This window comes from Lacerta agilis, chromosome 10, assembly GCF_009819535.1.
Source record: "Lacerta agilis isolate rLacAgi1 chromosome 10, rLacAgi1.pri, whole genome shotgun sequence".
In the NCBI taxonomy this organism is placed as follows: domain Eukaryota; kingdom Metazoa; phylum Chordata; class Lepidosauria; order Squamata; family Lacertidae; genus Lacerta; species Lacerta agilis.
The window spans coordinates 13,936,654-13,961,231 of NC_046321.1; the positions used below are offsets into that span (position 1 = coordinate 13,936,654).

The following is a 24,578-nucleotide window of genomic DNA, read 5'->3' on the forward strand; positions in this document are numbered from 1 at the left end:
GCCACATTTATCATGTTGACTGATGGCAGGAGAAGCAGGTCTTGGGTCCCAGTGGTTAATGTAGTGGGTAATTAACTGTCATTTGCCTAGTAATAGGCTGATGATCAATGGTTTGTGTGGAAACAAATTCTAATCAGGTAGCTGATAAATGCTCGGGGAAAGAAAGCAATTGAAAATTGGGGACGGTGGAATAGAAGAACTCGGTTCAGAATTTCAACGTGGCATTGTGGGGTAGTGCTAATAATAATACAACAATAGCAAGAGGGGGACGGCTGTTCTTAGTGCAAACAAGCAGCTATATTCAGAATTAACACCAGCTCATATTTAGCCCCGGTCTGAGTGCAAGAACGCAACTGCAAGAAGTCTCTTAAAGCATCTAAGGTTTTAGAATAAGCTTTTCAGCAACATTTGTGGGAGTCCTACATAACTAGACAAAGTGTGTGTGTTTTCTCATTTTTCAGGATTTATACCTTACCCTAACTCAGTGTGTAATCCATGGAGGTTAGGTCTATCAACAGCCATGATCCATAATATCAACATACCTCTGGGAGGCAGATGCTGGATGGGAGTGGGGGCGGAGGGGGGCTGTTGCAATTTCTGCTCTACTTAAGGAGCCTCCAAAGGCTGCCTACTCTAGGGAGGTTGCCAAAAAAAAGAAGAGATGCATTGCCCAAAAAAGAAGATTCAGATTTGCATGAAATTTGCCTATGCTGACTTATGCAGATTTAGGAATAATATACAGTACATTCCACCATAGCAAAGAAAGGTGATGAGGTGGTATGTGCCTGTTCGGTCTGCTATTCATGCGCTCACTGTTGATGGACAACTTCAAGGTCCCTGCTGCTCTCCCTTCTTATGCTACAGATGGATGGATGGATGGATGGGGCATGGATCAAGCATATCTTCAAATAGAGGACTGCAAAGTAGGATGTGTGGACATCCCAGCATTTCCTCTGTTGATGACAAAAGAGTGGGCTTAGGGTTACCATATTTTGAAGTGCAAAAAAGAGGACGCATTTGCCAATTTTTAACTATGGATCGCTATGACGACTCTACCCATGAAAAAGAGGATGTGTCCTGGAAAACGAGGACATATGGGCTTTCTTGGTCTGATCAAGCATATATTCCTTCAGCTTAATAGTCCCCCGGTTCTGCAGAGGATCACCTTCAAAGTCACATACATAGGAGCAGTTCCTCAAAACGAGTCTTTCCCTCTTAATTCATTCTGTATACCGCCCTTCATCCGTAGTTCTAAGGGTGGTTACGTGTAGATTGTTCTCTCTAGCTGGAGTCCTTTGGAAGAAGAGAGTCCTTTGGGGAGGGGTTTTACCTTCCCATCTCTCACTTCTTTCTCTTGACACTGGGGATGGGATGAAGGTCAAAGAGGCAGCTTTAGGTTGATGAGCACCCTCCCCAAGAAACTGATGAAGGAGCAATGCCTTTTGGAATGTTAATGCTATGAATCTCCACCTAGGGTCAACCTCTGTCTATTTGTCAAGGAATGTGAATAGGGCACAATGTCAGAAGCCTCTCCTGATGTCCTCTACAAGGATAACCACCAGAAACTCCCGAAATCTCTCACAGCTCAGAGAATTGGGGCATGCAAATTTAGATGCAGCATATAGTGGAGAATGAATAATCCCATCTCCTGGTGTGACTTTCCATCGGTAACACTTGTGTTTGGTCTGCCATGGAGTAAGGAAGCTTTTACATGTTCATAACCTGGATTTAAAAAACATCCGCCGCCACCAAATGGATCCGTCCTATGTACACCTGTTGAAAAGCTGCAGAGCAGCAATGGGGCACCTGTAGCTTAGCAGACATTGGTGGAATTCAGCCCCCATCATGCTTTGAGCATTTGCTATGCTGTTTGAGTCTGTTGGGAAGTGAAGTCTGACACCTGCAAGGCCACAGGTTCCCCATACCTGCTTTAGAGAACCTCAATTTTTGATGCAGTTTAGGGCCCTGGTAATTGAAATGAAAGGAAATAATGATACTGAATTTCTCTTTGTGGTCCCCAGTGTGGTTCTATAACATATTAGTCAATTATTCTTCAAAAGCAACAATAAGGTGCTGCTGTAGATTGGTGGTTTCCAAACGTTCTCCCCCATGGACCACTTGAAAATGGATGGTGTCTTTGGAAGACCACTTAATGAATTTTCTGCCTGTTGTAGAAATTGCAATGCAATAGACTAGAAGCTGCATGGTGTTTAATTGTATTTTTATCTATGGAATTCAAATTGTAATACAGTAGAATGCGGCATGAGAGATAAAAGTAGCAATAAAAATACAATTAAAAATCATTATGAATATTTAATGCGGACATGCCGTGGGCCACCTGAATGAAGCACGGTTTAGCAACCCCTGCTGTAGATCAAGAGATCTCAAACCTTGTCTAAGGTAAGCCTTCCTAAATGAAATTAATTTACGACATGTATATCCTGACCTCCCAATGAGTTCAGTGCTGCATACACAGAGCTCTTTTAACCTTGTGAGTTAGGCCTTGCCAGTTTCTTGGTGAGCTCTGTAGCTGAGCCGCTCGCTCTGAGTGCTGGAGGTGCCGTTTTTCAGGATTAACCCATTTGAATTCCTGCCTGCCTAGTCGGAATTCGACACATGTTCCTCCCACATCAGACTGAACATTGGAGGTTGGGGACATGGGTGAATTCTATCCATAACTTGGCACTATTTAGGATGGATCAAGTTGCATGTGTGCATGGCTATAGGACTCTGTCCCTTTGGTAGCAGCATACACGCAGTGGTGGAGATTGGGCTTTCAAATTTCAGCAGCAACTTGTGTGATACCAACATTTGGTGTGTCCCCTGCCTCTCGCGTTCCATTCTACATAATTGTTGTAGCACCCTCTCAGCTTGGTACCCGGTGCAGGTGAACCAGTCCCTTCCCCTCTCACTCATTTATCCTGCTGACCTTTAAAGCCCTAAACAGCCTTGGCCCAGTATACTTGAAAGAGCGTCTCCACCCCCATTGTTCAGCCCAGACACTGAGGTTCAGCTGCAAGGGTCTTCTGGCGGCTCCCTCACTGCGAGAAGTGAGGTTACAGGGAACCAGTAAGAGGGCCTTCTCAGTAGTGGCGCCCATCCTGCGGAATGCTCTCCCATCGGATGTCAAGGAAATAAACAACTATCTGACTTTTAGAAGACATCTGAAGGCAGTCCTGTTTAGGGAATTTTTTAGTATTTCTTGTTTTATCGTTTTATTATTATTACTAATATTCTGTTGGGAGCTACCCAGATTGCCCAGATGGGCTGGGTATAAATAATAAATTTATCTATTATTATTATTATTATTATTATTATTATTATTATTATTATTATTATTATTATCCTCTTCCTGGCTCTGCCAGAGTCCTGTTCCAAAAAGTCTCTCTCTGCTATTGTGATAGTAACCATGTTGAGTCAGCTCATGCTGATATCCAGTGTTGTTGGCAGGCTGAGGCTTGTGTCCACACAGGGGTTTAAATCTGGATTGGCCTTTGCTGTGCCATTGCACAGCATAGCTGTTGGAGCATAGTGATAACAAAGACTAATTTCTGTGTGTGTTGCTGGCAGGTGTGTAACCACCTTTCTCAACCTTGGGTCCCCAGATGTTTTTGGCCTACAACTCCCATCATCCCTGACCACTAGTCTTGCTAGCTAGGGTTGATGGGAGTTGTAGGCCAAAAACACCTGGGGAGCCAAGGATGAGAACCACTGGTCTACAGCATCCGCTGTCCCATGTAAGGTTGTTGGAGAACAAAGGGAAGATTCAGCCCATTTCCAGTACAGAAATCAATCAACAGCTGTTGCTGTTGCTTTCAGACCACAAAAGATAGGTAATTTATTATGTCCCCATCACCCCAGTTTGCATTGTCTTTCCGTTGCATTGAAAGGAATAAAGTGGAGTAACATAATGGCAACAAAATTCACATAGTCAATTACATAAATTGAGTAAGTTATGTAATTTTGCCACGGCAAACAGTGAGACAGATAATGGTTTTTGGTGGAAGATGAACTGCAGCAGAAAGGAAGCAGTGTTGTGTGCAACAGATATAGGGAGGGAGGCAAAGTGATGCCCTCTTACATCCTTACTCTCATGTTATGAAGCCAGTGCAGGGCTTGTGGAATTTGTTGATCAGGAAGGTGTGTGCACCTCTTCCCTGGAAGGTTTCCAAAGGCTGGGGAAGGTCTGTAGCTCAGTGGTAAAGCACCTGCCTTGCATGCAAAAGGTTCCAGGTTCAGTCCCCAGCATCTCTAGGTGGGAGAGACCCCAACCTGAAATCCTGGAGGCCCACTGCTGGTTAATGTGGACATTGCTGAGCTACATGCAACTCAGTATAAGGCAGCTATGTTCTATGTTCCTGTGCTCGCTTGATCTCTTCCAGGTTGGGTGATGTTGAGTGTTGTAGCCTCTTAGTGAGCTGTTTGACCCATTGTCTAGGGTACCTGATCCCCCTCCAGATATTAGGAGTCCATCTGGAGGCCACAAGTTCCCCATGCCTTGCTCTGGCCTAGATGCTACTGTTCCATTAAAAAAAACAACCCACTTCTGGGTTCTGTTCTTCTAATTTAGTTTAAGATTTGTTTATTTATTTAGTGGATCAGCTTTCCCCAACCTGGTGCCCTCCTGATGGTGTTGCTACTCCAAGTCCCATCATCCCTGAGCATTGGCCAGGCTGGCTGAAGCTGATGAGAGTGGGAGTCCAAATGGCTGGAGAAGGTCAAGGTGGACCAATTTTGCTTGAAACAAGGGGACCTGCTCTCCTAACCAGGCTCCTTGGAAACAAGCTGTTGTTATTTTAATTCCCCAAGCTGTTAAACTAATTTAGATTAATTTAATTGACTTATGATTGTGGGACCAGGTTGTGGGCCAGTCGCTGACACTTCCCCGTGGGGTAGAGTGCCATGTAAGGTAGATGCTGAAGACCATGCTTGAGTGTTGGTCCACTCAATTGTACTGTTCAGGAAGAACAGAGGAAGCAAGAGCACAGAATCACCAGAGATGGCTATTAAGCCAAGCACCACTGCCAGGCAAATGGACTACCATTGAGTTTGAGCCCTGCCAAGACGTAAGCTCTGTGGATGAGTAGTTTCCATGTCTGACAAATAGGTCTATTGCCTGCCCTGTGTGGAAATACCCTGAAGAAGCAAGTACTCAGCTGGTTTGCTTCTCGGTCCAGCCTCTTTCACTATATGCCCAGGTGAGCTCTGTGGCTATTAGCACCTTCCACCAACATTGACTGGAGCATCAACTGTTGACGCTCCTGGATTGGCATAGATTGACTATGGTCGTTTTAAGCATGGGTAGTGTCAAGGTGGGGTTATTGCAGACTGGGGCTTCCCTTGCAGTTGCTCAGGAAGCTAATGTTAGTGCCGAACACTGCAGCACGGTTGCTGATAGGCCTGAGATCCTGCCAGCATATTGTACCTCTGCTCAAATAGGTGCTGATTTCCAAGCATGCCAAGTTCAAGGTCTCGCTATTATAATATAGAGCCCAAAGCTTTCCGTTTGTTTCACCAAGCCTTTCCAGACTTGGAAATAAGTTATGCATATCTGTTTTCAAACATTGCTTCTTTTATTTGCACATCAATAATTTTTTTTATTTGTTCTATGTACGCTGCTTAGCGGCTATTAAATTAAGCAGTATATAAATTATTTGAAATAAATGAATGCATTTGCCAATAGTGGCCTCAGTTTTACCCTGAAGTGCCTCTGTGCTAGTCTTTGAGCCATTGTGCTGTATTAATCCTAATCAGAGTAGACTCACTGAAGTTAGTAGTACCAACTTAGTCCCATTCATTTCAGTGAGTTTCCTCTGAGTAGGGCTTAGTTGATCCAGCAATCTTTTTTGTTTTTGAACTGGTATAGTTTGCCCAAGGGCATTTGAAAATTGCTGGGGTGGAATCTTTGGAGAAGTGATTGTGGAGAGACACACAACCCTCTGTCTCTCTGTGTGTACATATAATTTTAATCATCCGTCTTCACAATTAGCAAAATGAAGTTGACATGAGCCTGAATAATAAATCTACCAGGAGTTGATGAACATAGGGATACTGGTGATTAAGCCTTGTTGTTGTTTTGTTTATCTCTGAATATTTTTTTATATATTTAAAAAAATCAGGGTAAACTAGTGCACCAGACAATCAGCAGAAAAGTGGTTCATAACTTTAAAAATAAACATGCTGTATGTATTATGCAAAATGTGTGCACTGAGCTGATGTCAGGGCTTGGTTAGCTGTGCAGCCACTGATGGTGCACCCCATTCAAACGGGAAGGTTTGCGCTCTGCATCTGTGTGTGTTGCCAAACCAAGTTTTTGACTGTAGCACCTTTGAATTCATTAGCTCAGAACTGCTTTTAATTCGGCATCTCCCCCGAGAGCCATTAATATTTTTCTGCTGCCAGCCTGATGTTGAAGAGCGAAAAGGAAGGCGGCAGATGTGGCATTTTCATCTGTTTTGTATCATACTTTAAAATGGCATTAACTGCTAAACACAGAGGAAGAGCGTTGCTACTTTTTTAAATGGAAAAAAGGGGGGAACCTATTTGCATGTATTAAGTAGCTTTGCATTAAAGTTGGTTTCAAAGATCAGCGGTGTGTGCATCCCAAAAAATGGGGGGGGGGAGTTTATAATCCTCCCTTATTAGAATTAAAATTCTGTATAGATGTGTGTAGGATTATATCATTATTTGGAACATACCAGCTGTGTGCGGAGGGGGGACCGACCACCTTGAACAATGTGCGACTTTGCTTGTATGCATGCGCATCTGTTTAAAAAAAAGGAAGCGGGTTCTCTCCCCCCCCCTCCCCATCACCAAAGTTAAAACATTTCATAAGAGATTTGAAATTGTTCCTACAATATAATGTACCTGCACTCCTAATGTGGCTATATATAGCTGACTGCCTCATTTACTTTAATGGGCTACTTGAATAACATAATCATAGCTATAAGCATGGCGCAGGGTTCGAAGGTGCATGAACCACTAATGCTTTCTGACGCTTTAAATGACTTCTTCATAAAATGCTCTTTAATAATGGTAAAGCTTTTAGCACTAGGTGTAAAAAATGACTGCAATGGGAGCCTTCCCCAGCAAAGTATTATTTCCTCTTTTGCTAAAGCTTGTGTGTTACAAATAAATAGCATTGAGGCCAAGGATTTACATCACACTCGTATTTACAGCGAGCTCCAAGGAGTTGTGGGTTATTATTATTATTATTATTATTATTATTATTATTATTATTATTATTTTACTGCACTATCGGACAAACTCACTCCATAACCTGTGCCATAGGCTAACATTTTGCTGAGCTTTATTTGTTGTTATTTCTTATTTATTTCAGAAATTTGTATACCCTATAACATAGTCCCCGGGTTGTTGTTTCCCCCTTCCTTTATCGTCTTTCCAAGGATGAGAATCCTCACTCCCTACCACATCGGGCAACTTTACATACTGTATGGCTAGCTATGTAGATTTTTCTAGCGAAGGGAGAAAATAAACTATTTCCCCACAGTTCCATATCTTTCCGCCTTTTGTAGAAAGCTTTATATGACAGTAGAATGCTTATCTGCGAGGAGTGGAGATGAAAAGCAGCTCGTGCCCCCCCCCCCCATATCGCCCTCTCGGAGCATTTGCACTTTAGCATTTCCGAGAGAAGTTTAGTCTCGTGGCGAAATCAAATATAGATTTATGTCCGGGAAGGAAGAAAAATGCAAGTGTGATTATTGGGTACTGTATATGGGGGGGGGGGTGTCTCTCTTTTCTTGCCCCAACCAATCATGCCTCCTCCTCTCATCTTTTTTTAAATTTTCCATAGGTTATTTGGTGTTACGGGGAACTGTGCAGCCTGCAGCAAACTCATCCCTGCCTTTGAGATGGTGATGAGGGCCAAGGACAATGTTTACCACCTGGACTGCTTCGCCTGTCAACTTTGTAATCAGAGGTAGGAGAGTTTCTTAAGTCTCCTTCCATGTCCTGGAACCAACTTGGCACTGACCTAGAATTAGGAGGGTATGGAGGCACAATAGCTTGCTATCATTCTCTGGGCACAGTGTACCTAAGCAATGGCAGCTCTCACCTACCTCTTATCACAGCAACCCTACTTACACAATAATTATCTGTGGTTCAGTATTACAGGCATGAACTTAGTGCTCCCCTTTGCCCCACATCTACGGTGATTGTATCCTTTTGTTCATGGTTTAGCAGCAATCATGGTAAACCATGGCTTGCAAACCTGAGGCCGTTCTTGATTGTTCATGGTTTAGCAGCAATCATGGTAAACCATGGCTTGCAAACCTGAGGCCGTTCTTGATTGTAATGCTAAAATCCATTGGTTGGTGCAAATTGCATCTGAATGCAGATCCGAATTTGAGTGACGGCTCCATCGTAATGCTGCCGCCATCACTGAGCCCCAGTATCACGTAGAGCAAAACCTTCTGTGGCCATGAAATTATGGAGGTCCTATCTTTTTGGAGCGACTGGCATGAGTTTGGCCAAACTGCGGGAGGCAGTGGAGGATAGGGGTGCCTGGCGTGCTCTGGTCCATGGGGTCACGAAGAGTCGGACATGACTGAACAACAACAACATCTTTTTGGAGATCCGCTTCATTTTGACTTTGAGCATGTGGACTTGAATCCAGGCTTAGACCCGCAGAAACCAACTGGGCTCAAGTAAGCCATCGCTACTTTTAGACCCACTGAAATCACTTGATTCTTCTCTGAGCACGACTAAGTCTAGATCCAACCCATTATAAAATTGTAAATGGACAGTTTCCTTTGGAGCCTCAGGTTAAAATGCTGCAGGGCTGCCAAACTTAAAAACTCTGATGGACCCCAACATTCGCAGAATATTATGATTCAGTTTTCAACACTTCATAAGTGTCGAAATACACGTTGGGCTGTATCCACTTGCACAGAAGATTTCCATGAGCACAAAAGAACTTCCTCTTCTCCTGGCCCTTTCGGTCACCATGTGCACCCTCCAAGTCAGATTTCAGGGAGGTGTTAGTGGAGGAGAAGAAAGGGGAGTCCTCTTGGGTTAGCGGAACTTTGCTTGCATAACAATGGGTACAACCCATTTTTTGGAAGAAGGCATACGTTAAATATGTTATAAAATACATTAAAATGTTTGTTGAGGTGGTTCTCCTACTTCCTGAACCTTAACTGTCTTAACATAGAAACCACTAATGGAATGGCACCACCATCCCAACAATGATGTCACTGCAACTAGCCTGGGCTGGAGTGGGGCAGTGTCAGGGACCGGCAGGACGCTGGAGTCTCAGGAGAGCAGGAACAGTGGTCTGTGGGTTCCTGTACCAACCAGGAGGCAAGAATCAGAGGCAAGGGAAGCTTCAGAGTGGAGGAAGAGGCAGGCCAGGCAACAGAAGGGCTGGGTGCTTCCCCACCCTCTCCTGCACAACTCTCTCCCAGAACCAGAAGGGAACTGAAGCAGGAGGAGTAGAGGCAGTTTCTAAGCAGGCATAGTCTCCATCTGCCTGTGCATACCCTGCCAGGGGAGGGTACATAAACTGGTGGAGAGGGAGTGGTCTCCAGCTGCTGCAATTGCTCCATACAGCACAGACCTGGAAATAGCTGCCTAGATGCCAGATTGGTGTGCATAGGTCTCCAGAGCTGTAGAAGCGACTGTAAGGCTTGTCTTTTACAATAAACTTAGCTCTCTGCCATGTGTATACCTTTGGGATGTGCACTTGCCCTGGTAGGACTGCCAGATTAGTTCCAGTGCTTGGTGTGCTGGTGGAACCCCAACCTCACAGCTGCCCAGCCCTACCCCAACAGTATCCGGGCAGGCTGCAGCAACCCCAGTGCCAGGAGGGCCGTTCTGTGGCTCTGCCTCACCACACGGACCGCTCCTGTGGAAACAGAACTGAATGATGGGTAAAAACAGGGCTAGCCAATGGAGCGCCCTCTAGATGTCCTTGGACCATAACTCCCATCAGCCCCAGCCAGCATGGCCAGTGGTCAGCTGATGATGGGAGTTGTAGTCCAAAAGCATCTAAAGAGTGCCACATTAGCTAGCCCTGGGTTTAAAAAAAAAAACCCACAAAGTGTCATGGAAAGGAAATGAATGGATTTGCCCGTTTCTCTAATGTGTGGGGTAAAATAATGGAAGAGGCAGTCCATGCTGCTGCACTTTGTTCTGTAGCGACATAGTGAGTTTTAAAAACACACACGCACACATACAGTCGAGCATCCCTCATGCAGTGTGAATTGTGCAGCTGCCATAATTATAGCTTTCTACAATTACATTCTAAAACAAAGCCAAATTGACCTTTTTCATCACGATGTGCAGAAAATTAAAATATCAGACAAGTAATAACCACAGTTTAAACTATGTAATAATGCTAAGCAATTAGAAGTTACAGGGCCATTTACAGTTCCTATACATCAGCCTTGTTTTGGTGCAGAACTAAAGAGTCTGCATTCAAAATAAGGTCAGCCTTACCCTACCAGTGGAATCCATTCAAGTACGAAATAATTGCATACTCTTTTGAATTGAAACTCTTAAAGACTTTCCCCCATCCTTATTGCTCCAAAACCACTGTTCTAGTGTCATTATTAAAACTGTCTAATACGTTCTTGTTTTTCGCTTCATTTATTGCATGTCGTAATGGGCCTGCATATCTTTAGCGCTGGTTATGCACAATTAGCACTTAGTTACTGTCTTGTCACTTCATCCCGTACAAGATAAACTCCTTTAATGCAAGAAGTCGGCTAATCTTTATCAGTCAAGCAAGGCAGATAATTTTTGTTAGCCACAGAACAAAAGATGCTCGGGCTTATTTTTCAGTGCATAGAGGTTTTGGATTAGTGACAGGTTTTCTTTTCTTTTCTTTTTAAAAAAAGGTAGTGGCCATCGCTACAATCTTCTTGCCTGCAAAAAAAGAAAGAAAGAAGAATTAAAATACAATAATAATATAAATATTTGCAAGTATGAATGATTTGTGTAACCAGCAGAGAGGGAGATTCTAGGGGCAAAGCTAGATGTGATGTTGGAAGTTAACAGAATCGGTTTAAAATCGCAATTTAGCGAACAATAAAATGCCACAGGACTTTTTAATGGCCATGTGCTAACTTTCAGGTATGCTTGCATGTTGTAAAAAGTGTTGAAATAACTCTTTAGTCAAAGCCTGTTCTCACCAGAGAACAGGACATCACGGCTCAAACCTCACTGGAAGCTGTACACGCATAATTTCTCAGGCTCAATCTTTTGTGCCACTGCAGAAAAGGATCAGGTAATAGCAGATGGGGGGGGGGGGGAATTCTTCCTGAGACTTTGGAGAGCCACTGCCAGTCAAAGTACGATTACATAGTACTTGGCTAGATGTACAAATAGGCCCGATTCAAAAATAACAGTGTAATTTCAATTTTAAACCATGGTTCATTAGACCAAGGAGTCTTGTGCCTGCACCTACCCCCTTACCTCGACTGGCTTTGGCATTGACATCTCTGCTTGTTAAACCACTGTTTCCTGTGATGCCTAAACCAGGAAACTGTGGCTTAAGTGCTCCTTACAAATCAGAATATACAGAGAGAAGGTGCTGGGAGAGACATTTGCCTGAGATCCCAGAGAGCCGCTGCCACTAAGAGTACTGAAGTAGGTAGACCACTGGTTTGTGTAAGATAGCTGATGGGATCTGCATTCCCGAAAGGTGCCAGGTTGGCCAAGGCCAATATAAGGAAATGTCATATTTTCTTCTTTGAAAGTGGGAAGTTGGAAAACAACTGTTCTATCTACATTATCTAGAGTGGCATTCTTCAGACTTGTTCCTGGACTGCAACTCCCATCCCATTATTCCTGTCCATTGACTGACCTGGCTTGGGATGTTGGGAGTTGTAGTCCAGCAACAGCTGGGGACCCAAAGTTGAAGAACCACATCGGTGTTGTCATTGCTACCACCACCATGTAAGCCAGGCATAGGCAAACTCCAGCTCTCCAGATGTTTGGGACTACAATTCCCATGATCCCTAGCTAGCAGGACCAGTAGTAAGGGATGATGGGAGTTGTAGTCCCAAATATCTGGAGGGCCGGAGTTTGCCTATGCCTGATATAAGCCAAGCTAGGGGTCGGGTGGGGGAAGGCCATTTCACCTTCTTTGTGAAACGTGATATTGGAATAGATTTGCAAGCATTGCCAATGGCAGGGGTGAAGAACTTGCATCCCTCCAGATGTTGCTGGACTCTCTTCATCCTTGACCATTGCCCATGCTGGCTGGGGCTGATGACAGTAACATCTGGAGAGCCACCAATTCTCCACCTTGAGCTATCTGTCAGCCCAACAGTCTGCCACTACTGCATTTACATAGGAAGCTGCCTTGTACAGAGTCAGACCGTTGGTCCACCTAGCTCCATAATGTCTATACTGCCTGGCAGCTGCTCTCCACGATTTCAGGCAGAAGTCTCTCCCAACCCTACCTGGAGATGCCAGGGATTGAACTTGGGACCTTCTTCTTGCAAGGCAGATGCTCTTCCACTGAGCTATAGACTTTCCCCAAGGGAAGGAAGAATCACCTTTGTTCTGGTGCAGCTCTGGGAAGGCGTGCATGAGGCAAGGCTTCCATTGTTGTGTTAAGCGAGGAAAGGGATGCAGGTGGCGCTGTGGTCTAAACCTCTTGGGCTTGCTGATCAGAAGGTCAGTGGTTCAAATCCCCACAATGAGGCGAGCTCCTGTTGCTCTGTCCCAACTCCTGCCGACCTAGCAGTTCGAAAGCACGCCGGTACAAGTAGATAAATAGGTATCACTATGGCAGGAAAGTAAATGGCTTTTCTATGCACTCTGGTTTCCATCACGGTGTCCCATTGCACCCGAAGCGCTTTAGCCATGCTGGCCACATGACCCGGAAAGCTATCTGTGGACAAACGCCGCCACCCCCACCCCCCGGCCTGAAAGCGAGATGAACGCCACAACCCCATAGTCACCTTTGACTGGACTTAACCATCCGGGGGTCCTTTACCTTTGTTGTTGTTGTTTAGTCGTGTCTGACTCTTCGTGACCCCATGGACCAGAGCACGCTAGGCACTCCTGTCTTCCACTGCCTCCCGCAGTTTGGTCAAACTCATGTTGGTAGCTTCGAGAACACTGTCCAACCATCTCATCCTCTGTCGTTCCCTTCTCCTTCTGCCCTCAATCTTTCCCAACATCAGGGTCTTTTCCAGGGAGTCTTACCTTTACCTTTACCTTTACCTTTACTTAAGTGAGGATGGACCACTCTGGCCAGAAAAGCTTTTTAACGTAGGGGTCTTTTATTTTTGCAGAGAAACAAAAATACTGTAGTCAGGTGCTAAAGAGCTCAGAAAATAACTGCTTCCCCTCTGCAGGAATCCTTTGTTATTTCCATCTGCTCCATTCAATAAGATGTAGGTGGATTATAACAAAATATAAAAATACGTCGGGAAAGTGTGGGGGGATCCGAAATTAGGAGTGTGTGTTTTCTCTATGAAGCTGCTTTGACCATAAATAACTTGAAAAGCATTTTCAGGACCGGTTCCATAATCTGTGTTTTCAGTCAAGAGCTACGAGGAGCGGGTATTAATCCAAGAGATGGGGGAGAGAGTGAGGTGGGGAGGGGAGGGGAGTCCACACATAAACAGCCCAATTTTCCTTCAGGACCCAAGCTAATTCTTTTCAATCCACTTTTTTATTACACTATTTTCCCTCACTCTATTTAGCGAGCATAAGGATAAATTTCCAAAGCTACCCGGTTGGAAAATAAATGGGTTCGCCTGTTTGTCTAGCATTCCAATCTTTACAAATGTAAATCAGTCCAACTGCTGCCCCATTTAAAACCTCACAACTTCACAAAACATTAAAGGCCTCCTTTCAATACACAATTTACTCTGTGACAATTCCCTCAGATTTCTGCTTCAGACATCATTAGAAACTGACTGACTGATAAAAAGGGTTGGGGGTGGGGGGGCCCACAATCAAAGGTCTCCAAGGTCAACTTGTGTAATTATACGTACTTTTATTGGGTCAACTACACCAGACACCGCTATTTGAAGGTTAAATTGTTACAATTAAGTACATATACAGCCTATTCCCATAGCTACTCTGTTGTTAAATCTACCGTAAACAACATGCACATTTATTTCTGCTTCTAATTGTGTCCAAGATGTCGCTCGCTTGGAAAATTATACGGCAAAAAAGAACATTGTAATCCATTACCGAATTAAACAATAGTTTCGAGAGTAAAGCGGGTAATTAGCTGAGGGAGACTGGTTTTCATCTGTCTGCCTCAATGCTAAGAAGTTCATTTAGGTTACTCGATTTGGTTTAATTGGAGCTTTTGGGTGTTGCACCTCCCAATATGTTTTTATAGATGGAGCGTTGGCCACAAACAGAATGTGACCCCCCGATGCACGACCATTCATTAGCGAAAGCTCTTCTGTGCGCCAAAAGACCCCTTGGGGTGTGGGGCTCCCCCTGTTTCTCCAGGCAGGCGTTAAAAGAGAGCTCTCTTTTTGTTATTAAGGGAAAATGAACCCATTGAAAAAGTAATGCCCATGCCACACTCAGTGCGAAATTATCTTGGCTGTATTTAAAGGCCAATTCACATGACCCCTCCCGGGCCTGAAATGCCGATTGACAGCGATGCGGATGGAATTAAATAGTGCGGCGAAGCCATCAAGTGAAGATTTTTGTGATGCTGTGGTTCAGCCTTCCCTAAGCTGGGGCTGGTGGGAATTGTAGCCCCAAAAATCTGGTGGGCATCAGGTTGGGAAAGGCTTCTTTAATGTCTAACGTTCTCCTGTAGTGCCACCAAGAGAAGTGGTCAACAGTGGCTGAGTCTTTATACAACTGCTGTGGTCCATGGGTTAATAACCCCAGGGCTGGATTACTGCAACGTGCTCTGGGTGGGGCTGCCATTGTCTCTGCTCCAGAAGCTCTAGCTGGTGCAGAATTTGATGAGGGAACATGGCCAACAACATCTGGCACCAGTGTGGATACCTCTGCATTGGCTTCTCATCTACTAATATTTGTTGGAGGCCGCCCAGAGTGGTTGGGGAGACCCAGCCAGATGGGTGGGGTATAAATTATTATTATTATTATTATTATTATTATTATTATTATTATTATTACCGAGCCTAGTTCATGGTCCTTGTACTGTATTCATGTACAAAGCCCTGGACAGTTTAGGTCCCTGGGGCCTTTTAAGGGCCACCTGAACTCATATATCCCAGTTCAAACATTTAGGTCATCGGCAGGAGTGTTTCTGGTCGTTCCCCACATTGGCGAGGCTCATCCAATGGCAACAAAAAACTGTGTTTTCCTGATCCTCTGTGTTTCTCATCTTATTCCCCCCCCCTCTTGTATTTCCAGATTTTGCGTGGGAGACAAATTTTTCCTAAAGAACAACATGATACTGTGCCAGACAGACTATGAGGAGGGTTTAATGAAAGAAGGTTATGCGCCCCAAGTTCGTTGATCCGATGCCTCGTTGCGGAGAATATTGAAGCACTATGTTTTTACCCTTTCCTTTCTTTTCTTTTGTTCAACGTGTATATATATATACATATATATATATATTAAAAATGAAAAAACAATGGCAGAACCTACTGAATAGCGTAGAAATAGGGAGACAGGATGGTCGTGTGGAATAAAAGGCGGACTTCAAATATATGTAGTGGAAATTGCACCAGTTCACAGTTGAATGTTTATTAAAAGATAATGTAAATACTTGCTGGAGGTTTTTCTTTTTCTTTTTCTTTTTTTCCTTTGCTTGCTGTTTTGGTTATTTTACTTTATTTTTTTAATTTTGCGTCATTTGGCATGAGATGCTTATTTTGGACCAATGTATATAATGTACTGTAATATTCAAAGCACAAATGTAATACAGTTTTATTGTGTTACCATTTGCTTCTTTGTATTGTTGCATTTAGTACAATCGGTGTTTAAACTTTATTGTATATTTATGCTTTCTGTATCTACCAGCTATTTTGAAAGAGCTGTATCTTTCTAGTAAAAACAAAACAAAAGCAAAAAAAAAAAAAAGAAGAGAGAGAGAGAGAGCCAATCCCATGCATTCTTCTCCGTTTTAAGAACTTCACAAATGCTTGATCTATTGAATTAAAACTGATGGGTAAAAGTGGCCAAAGTTAAGTGGACTTGAATTGGGTCTGTTTAAGTGCATGCTAAACTCTCCCATTGAAACCGATGGGATTGGAAGGTGCTTAATTTCAGACTGGATTATAATTCTAGCAACAGTGCTGAAGCTTCTGAGGTTCTCAGTCTTTCATTAGATCTCATGCAAGCTTTTATTATCATTACTATTACTATATTGAATGATGTTAGCTATTTTATTCCATTACAGTTCAAAAAGTACTTTCTGTTTGCTACAGAATTTCAACGGGGGTTTCCCCCCCACAACCTTGTTGGCAGTACTTCTCAACCTTACAGAGTGGGCGTTAAATTATTTGGGGCGGGGGCTACTGTGTTCTGTATACTCCCCCCCCTATATATATATATGTAATTGCTTGTTTCCGATATAACTGGGAATGAAGAGCTGAGCCCCAATGCAAATCAGTGCCTTTGGGTGTCTTGTAAAAATTTTATATGTATATATATATTTCTGAAGTTATTTTAATGTAGCATAGTGATTTCTGCTCCTGTACAGAAACGTTATTTAAGAAAAGAAAAATCAGTGTCTTGCCTAAACATCTATCCGGTTTGGGTACAGCATACCTAAGAGACTGTCTCCCTCCATGTGACCATCACAGCCCATAATGTTGACCAAGAGTGCCCTCTTGAGGTCACCTTCTGAGTACCAACTCAAGACATCTGGGCCTTGCAGAGGGGCATTCCTAGGGGCTGCCCCACAGCCATGGAAGCGCTGTCATGCTGGAGATTCGCCAAAACCTGTGTAACCTTTCAGAAGCATTGCCAGGCATTTTCAATATGGGCTGCTGTTTTTCGGTGTGAGATGGAAGTGAAGAACCTCCACTTACGAGCGCTGAGGCTATAACAACTGTTGACTTTTGTAGATGCGTTTAATCAAAATTCGACTGGATATTGTATTCTTTGTTTCTTAATTTATTGTTGTCCATTCCAAGTTGTTTGGGGTGGGGCAGTCTAAAGATAAATAAACTCTAAGGATTGGATGGCAAAATCTCAAGCTGGTGCTTCTCATCTACCAACTCAACACCACCACTTTTTTTTTGGCCAACTACCAGTTCCTCAGTTACCACATTCACCACTGGTTTGCAAAGAAGGCAGCGGCCATCACTTCGCGTAACCTAAAATTTCTCAGAATTTTTTTTGGAATAATTTTCAAAAAGTTCTCCTAAGCTGTTGGAGAATTTCAATCCTCCATTAGAAAAATAACAATCAGTGAAATTATCTTTCCAATCCTACCATCTATGAGCTTGGGGTACAGCTGTGGATCCAATTTTAATCTCTATTGGCTAACATGAGTTTCATTCCTCATTAAGTGAACATCAGTTTCTCAGGAGAAACCCTTGGGAATGTTCCACCGCTTCCCCAAAAGCACGCAGCAAAATGCTCTCTATAATTTTGCCACCTATAAATAGCATGAGATTTTTTGGGGTGGGGGGAGTCATTTTAGCCCCAACCTTTGCAGCTCCATGGTGTCATCCAACCAGAATCCGCTCATATGTTTGACATCTCCACCTGATTAATTCATGCAACCCTTTTTAGACAGCTTGGTGGTCATACAGCAGAGGTGGGGAACATCAGGTCCAAGGAACCAATGCAGTTCTCCTGGCCTCTATCCAGTCCTCAGGACCATATGCTTCACTGGGTCTGCTTCCCATCCTTTCTCCTGGCTGGAATGTGCCCTTAAATTGCAATAATGCCTCCTGCTTGCCCAAATGGAGATGTGTGCGTTAGGTGGCTTCTGCACAGCTGGAATGGACCCTGCTGTGCAAAGGTTAAGAGTGGCACCTGCACCCCTGCATACTATTTACCACTACCTGGCCCACCTCTGGCATCCAGCTCCTTCAAGGTTGCCCTCAAGGTATTGCAGCCTCTAGGCTGGGGGAGGGCGAAACAAACCCTGCTCTACACTCGCTCTACAGGAAGACTATTGTGTCATAGCCAAGTAGTACCATTGGTTCCTTTGGAGCATCACTGATTGCTATTGGCTAGTGGTAGCTCTTCAATGCATCATGCAGGGAGTGATCCTGTCTGTTTCTACCATGGCATGTCAGATACTGACTCCAAAGACAGTTTGCTGTGGAGCTACAGCTGAGAAGTGAGGGTGACCAGCTACATTATCCTGTCATCTGCCTATGTGGCAAGTTTAGCAGAGCTGTGAGGTTAGGAAGCATCCAATATAGGATGCAGCCATACTAGAAAAGAGGCAAACCTATGGAATATGATCAAGTTCAGGCTTCCTCAACCTCTGCCCTCCAGATGTTTTTGGCTTACAACTCCCATGATCCCTAGCTAGCAGGACCAGTGGTCAGGGATGTAGGGAATTGTAGTCTCAAAACATCTGGAAGGCTGAGGTTGAGGAAGCCTGATCAAGATTATCCTATTTCCTTTCACCAGCAAAGATATTCATACACAGATGTGTAAGAGCACATGTCTCAATAGGAATAAACATCTAAAAACGGCTATTGGCCATGAAAGCTTAATTGAATTCACATATGCAGAGGCATATGTGATAATGGATAATAATAATAATAATACAGTAATAATAATAATAATAATAATAATAATAATAATAATAATAATAATATAATTTATTTTTACCCTGCCCATCTGGCTGGGTTTCCCCAGCCACTCTGGGTGGCTCCCAACAGATTCAAAACAGAAAACATCAAACAGTAAAAACTTCCCTAACAGGGCTGCCTTCAGATGTCTTCTAAAAGTCAGATATTTGTTTATTTCCTTGACATCTGATGGGAAGGCATTCCGCAGGGTGAGCGCCACTACCGAGAAGGCCCTCTGCCTGGTTCCCCGTAACCTCACATCTCGCAGTGAAGGAACCGCCAGAAGGCCCTCGGAGCTGAACGATGGGGGTGGAGATGCTCCTTCAGGTATACTTGGGCTTGGGAGAGACTATGGGCTTAGCCACACCACCATTTGGCCCACCACTTCTCCCTGGGGAAACCAAATCTTCGGAACAAATGGCAGTAGGGTTTTCTGCAGAGTGCCAGCAGGGCAAAGGCAAAACCGCCACGGCACAGGACAAATGAAAGTGTGGATTAGCCCTGTTGCAGCTTTTTGTTTGCTACAGAGGCAACTGGAACTCATTCCCAGGTTTTTCTGCATTTATCACATGAAGCAGTGGTCTTAAAGCTTCACCCAAGCGAGCGAACTGCAGCATGGCAACACCATCATCTTTAATTATATGTACTAGGAGCTGCACCCCTGCTCACCAACCCCACTCCCCCCTTGCGGGGTTTCCATGCTCCTGCTGCCACCGAGGGAAACATGATAAAATTCAGGTTTCTTCCACATGCTTCCCAAAGGAGCAGCAGTGATGGCAGCAGCAGGGGGAGTGGGGACCGAAGGAGAGAAAGAAGCATCTTTCTCCCTTTCACATACACCTTGCCTCTACCACTGGCTCTTTCATTGTAAACCCATAGGACAATCTCCCCTGTTTTCTCCTTACAGTGCTATTGGTTGCTGCCTGTCTCATCGGGGCTGCATAGAAAGTTGCCCAACTAAATTGGCTACAGCAGAAGCTTTCAATCTTTTTGAGTCCACTGCTCCCTTGACCAACTACATTATTTCTGCGGCACTCCTGTAGGGCTCAGGAGCCCGGTTATGTCACCCCTTGCCTGCAGAGCTGGCAGCCTTTCACCCTTTTTCAAACACCCTCCTTGTCCCTAAGTGTTCCCTCAGCCTCCTCTCCTCTCCCCTCTCCTTGGGAGTTTTCTGGGCAGCTGCTGCTGCTGTCCCTGGTCTCTGAGCTGCCCCACCCCCCAAGAGAGTTGCCCCCCAGAGGCATCATTCGCCTGTGGAGCTTGTAGCCAGGGCTGCTGCAACAAACAGCTGTGCAAGCCTTTGGGAGGTAGAGATGCAAGAGGACATCAGAGGAGGGAGGGAAGGAAGGAAAGAGGGACAGAGGTCAATGTTGCCTGTGGCACCCCTGGCTATCATTCAAGGCACCCCAAGGTACCACGGCACACTGGTTGGAAACCACTGGGCTACAGTGACTGTCTATAGGGGGTCGGTTATCTGTAGTTCCTGCATGGCAGGCAGTTGGAGTAGACGGCACTCCCAATTCTCTGATTCTAGGACTGTCATCAGTTCTTGGCAGCTTCTGACAGTAGTCTTTCCCTCCCCTACCTGGGGATGCCAGGGATTGGATCGGGACCCTCTGTGTGTGAAACCTGAATTACATAAGCACAGCCAGTTTGGAGCACTGTGTTTGGTGGAGATTTCTCCCGATCACCACTCTTTCAAAATTGCATGTCCCAATGTTCTTTTTTTTTAAATTAAATTAAAAATTAAAAGAATGCCTCCCCTATCAGTGAACAAAAGTGTTCATCAAAGTGAAAGGCCGGGGGGGGGGGGGGACAATCTTGTTAACATTTTTTGGACTCTGCAGGCAGAGGAAGGGTTTTTAAGATCTCCACTAGCAACACACGCACACAATGTAATGCTAAGTAGTTTCTTGTAATTTTCTCAGCAACGGGCAGTTTGCAGTCATCTGTGCCTAGAACAAATCTTGTCCAAAAAAACACACCAAACCCAGAAGATCTGGGGTGATTGCTGGTCATAATTTGATGCATTTAATTGATTTTACTGAAAGCTTCGAATCATCCATGCTGCCATCGCCCAACTACATTATCAATTTGCCCATTTGCAGTTCAAAGGATTTTTTATTTAAAAATTCTACCTAAATCCTATAAACGAATATTGCACATGGGGTTTAAATAAAGCGTAGTCTCAATGGCCCTTTGTGCCACATCATGCCCCAGCACCACAAACTAAGGAAATGCAGTTTGCTGTCCTAAACCCCATGGGCTAAGTAAAATAAATAGCAGCTCCTCCCCAACTTAAATGCATCAGCATCTTGGCTCTGTGTTCTGCACCCATTGCAAGTGCTATTGAATTGAATGGGCATTGCTCAATAACTCTCCTATGGCTGAAGGAAGATCTGTATTCTTTTCCATTTCAAATGGCACCCATGCAGGAGAAGCAAGCAGTTGCGCTCCCCACACACAAAAGAAAGAATACCACTCAAATGCACATACTCAGTTATAATGCCAGAGAGCGATGGGCAAGAGAACAGCTTAACATCAGTAGTTAGCAGTATTATAGAAGGAGTGGTGTGAAGGAAGGCATCTGAAGCTGTCAGCCGCCTGGCTCAGATACATTCAAATGCCCTTTGGATGATTTAGTTCTCCTGGACCTGCCATTAAGGAGGCTACAGGAGGGATGCTCGGCTCCTTCCTTCTCTCCAGCATGTCCCTGGGACGAAAGCTTCCTAGAAAATATCTCATGTAATCAATGTGTTCAGAGAGTTACCCAGCACAAATTACTCATTAATTCAATAGCGCACAGTAAAAAAGAACAATTAATTAATGAGTCACCCTTAGATCACTTTGATTGCAATGCGGTTTGGTTGACGTGGCAGGCACTTACAAATGAAGCTGCTTTTCCATGTTATATAGATATACCTGTATACCTGAAGGAGCATCTCCACCCCCATCGTTCAGCCCAGACACTGAGATCCAGCGCCGAGGGCCTTCTGGCGGTTCCCTCACTGCGAGAAGCAAAGCTACAGGGAACCAGGCAGAGGGCCTTCTCGGTAGTGGCGCCCACCGTGTGGAACGCCCTCCCATCAGAGGTCAAAGAGATAAACAACTACCTGACATTTAGAATATACCTGAAGGCAGCCCTGTTTAGGGAAGTTTTTAATCTGTGATATTCTAATGTATTTTAATATTTGTTGGAAGCCACCCAGAGTGGCCGGGGAGACCCAGCCAGATGGGCAAGGTACAAATAATATTTATTATTATTATTATTATTATTATTATTATTATTATTATTATTATTATTATTATTTAGATAGTGCCATGGCCAGTGTCATATTTAACACATGCCTACGAGTAATTGTGTGATTACTAGCTTCATTAAAGTGGGGCATAGAAAGAGTGCCTTATGTCATGGATATGCTCCAAGGCAGAGGAAACCAATTATTCAATTCTATTTGATTTGCAAACTTTGCCGTTCTTATCTTGTGATCGCCCATCACTGTTATTCCCATTTTACAGATAAGAGGCTGAAGCTAAAGGCTTTTCCAGGTTATCCATTGGTACTCCAACAACTCTGCAATTTCTTTCTCATTTCTTGTACCAGAGTCAGCTGTCTGACACTGAACAGACAGAGGAAGGGGACACTCAAACTCGCGGCTATGCAATGAAGCTGAATGTTGGAAGATTTGGGATGGACGAAATAAAATACTTCTCCAGGCAACACATTGTTAGTTAAAACTATGGAACTCGCTCCCACAGGAGACAATGGTGACCACCAACCTAGATGGCTTTAAGAGAGGGTTAGACAAATTCGTGGAGGAGAGGGCTATTGATGTCTACTAGCCATGTGGGCTATGCTCTGCCTAAAGGCACCAATGCTTCTTTGTGGAAACAACCGGAGGGGAGAGCGCTCTTTTGTTCAAATCCTGCTTGCAGGTTCTCCACAGGCATCTGGTTCGCCAATGTGAGAACAGGATGCTGGACTAGATGAGCCACTGGCCTGCACCAGCGGGAAGTTCTTATGTTCTTAATTTGTGGAGGCCAGGTAAGGTCGTGGCTAAAGTGTCCTTCCTCTGTAACTTCAGAAGAGATGCACATGGGTTTGTGTTAGTCCCAGTCTTCCTTCTCCTCTCTCCTGTAGGCTCTTCTTTCTGCAGGCCAAGAAACTATAGGCTTTGCTTCTTAACATGCCCTAATAGCTCAATGGCAGAACGCATACTTCTCGTGAAAAAAAAGGTCCCAGGATCAATCCCCGGCATTAATCTCTTCAGTTTAAAAGGATCATAAGGCCAACCTAGTTTGACACCAAACGCATCGTTGTGTTTAAAATGCAGGGTTTTTTAAATAAAAAAATGCAAATAGTATCAACTTGAGGTGGGAACAATAATGATCAGGATCATGGCAGGCATGGAGTGGGAATTTAACTCAATTTGCATTGCAGAGAAATCCCCTACTGGGGCCAATGGGATATTTCCCCACACAAAAAAATACATTAAGAGCTAACCCCACCCCCTTCCTCCACCCGCATTCCTGCTGTGCTTCCTATAATTATTTTCTGAGGGTGGGTGGGAACTGGTGCTTATTGCATTTTTCAAAACTTGCAGGTTAAAAGCAAAGATGCATTGGACATCCCATCTAGCTTGGCCTTTCGATAGCTGATGTGTGAGACCGCCTTCCTGCAACTCTTGAGAGATGCTCCTGTACTGGGTGAGGGGAGAACCTGACGTGGTACAATGCAGCTGCTTGTATTCTGAAGGGCTGCCCTGCAGAAAATGGAGCAGGCTTGTTATCTGTTGCTCCGAAAGCATCAAGGCAATTTATTTGATGACATCACATCTCAAGACACAAAGCTACAGGCTCATAACTCTGAATCATGTCTCAGTTTAAAAGCCCTTAGGCTTTGCCAAGCTTTGACTCGGTAGACTATTACCTGCACCCTTAAAACAGTCAAAAGTTACTTTCGTTCTGTATCTCGAGAGCATTTAACATCTGTGAAGGCTTTACAAAAAATCTTCAGTTTTGCATTTCATTCCTTCAAATAAAATTTGGTTTTGAATGAAGAGAGCGGCTTTCTTTCTCTAATATTGTTAAAGTGCTCTTTAGTAATATAATAGAAGATAGCCCATTTTATTAAGCAACTCATTCTGATACATTTAGCATCATAACCACATTTATTTAGGTGAGTGAATAGCACCCCCCCCCTAAAAAAGGGCTGCACACAAGACCCCAAAATCCATAAATCCACCATGGCTTGTATGTTTGTCACGCTGGGCTTCATTAGTAGGAAGGGTGGTGTTATGTATTCAGTGGTCTGTGTTTGCCTGAGCTTGAGTCTGGACTAAGGATTCTGATCCCGTGTTCTGATTCGATACATGATATCCAATCACAGAACATTTCAGAATTTGGACCTCTGCCATTGGCCCTGAAACTCTGAGTCATGATTTGCAGCTTGGAAGTTTAGACAGCCCATCACGTTGGGAGTGGGAGTGGCCCAGGCCTTCAGAAAAGTATATAAGCAGTTGCTTTGCCCCTGTTGTCCAGTTCTGTTAATTCAATAAAGGTTCTTGCTGTTATCACTGTGTCCTGCCTCATGGGAACCCACCTACACTTCAGGTGGGGTACAAATTATTATTATTATTATTATTATTATTATTATTATTATTATTATTATTAATTTCCCAGGAACCCATTGTCAATCTAGCTGATGTTTCAATGCAGCAAGCAGGCACACTTTCAGTTCTGTGCAGTGCCCCAAACCGCAAAGCAATGCCAGGTTGGGGGCACTTTGGCAAATCGAAAGGGTGGCTAGATCTGGTGACTTAGCACTTTAAGAGGAGTCAAGATGAGAGCCAGATGAGGCCCTGCCAGCTGACCAGTGATACCAGGTGCTGT

At 44.1% G+C, this 24,578-nt stretch overlaps 1 protein-coding gene across 5 annotated transcripts in view; it reads left to right on the plus strand.

Annotated features, from left to right (window-relative positions):
• Positions 1-17,119, plus strand: part of LMO3 (LIM domain only 3) — an 88,852-nt gene extending 71,733 nt beyond the window's left edge. For 4 of the 5 annotated variants that reach the window (XM_033161867.1, XM_033161868.1, XM_033161866.1 and 1 more), the window contains exons 3-4: positions 7,814-7,939; positions 15,334-17,119. In XM_033161867.1, the coding sequence (XP_033017758.1) occupies positions 7,814-7,939; positions 15,334-15,439 (232 nt within the window). In that variant the 3' untranslated portion in view covers positions 15,440-17,119. The remainder of the gene's footprint in view (positions 1-7,813; positions 7,940-15,333) is intronic. The other variant, XM_033161864.1, reaches the window with a different exon arrangement.
• Positions 17,120-24,578: the final 7,459 nt, after the last annotated feature.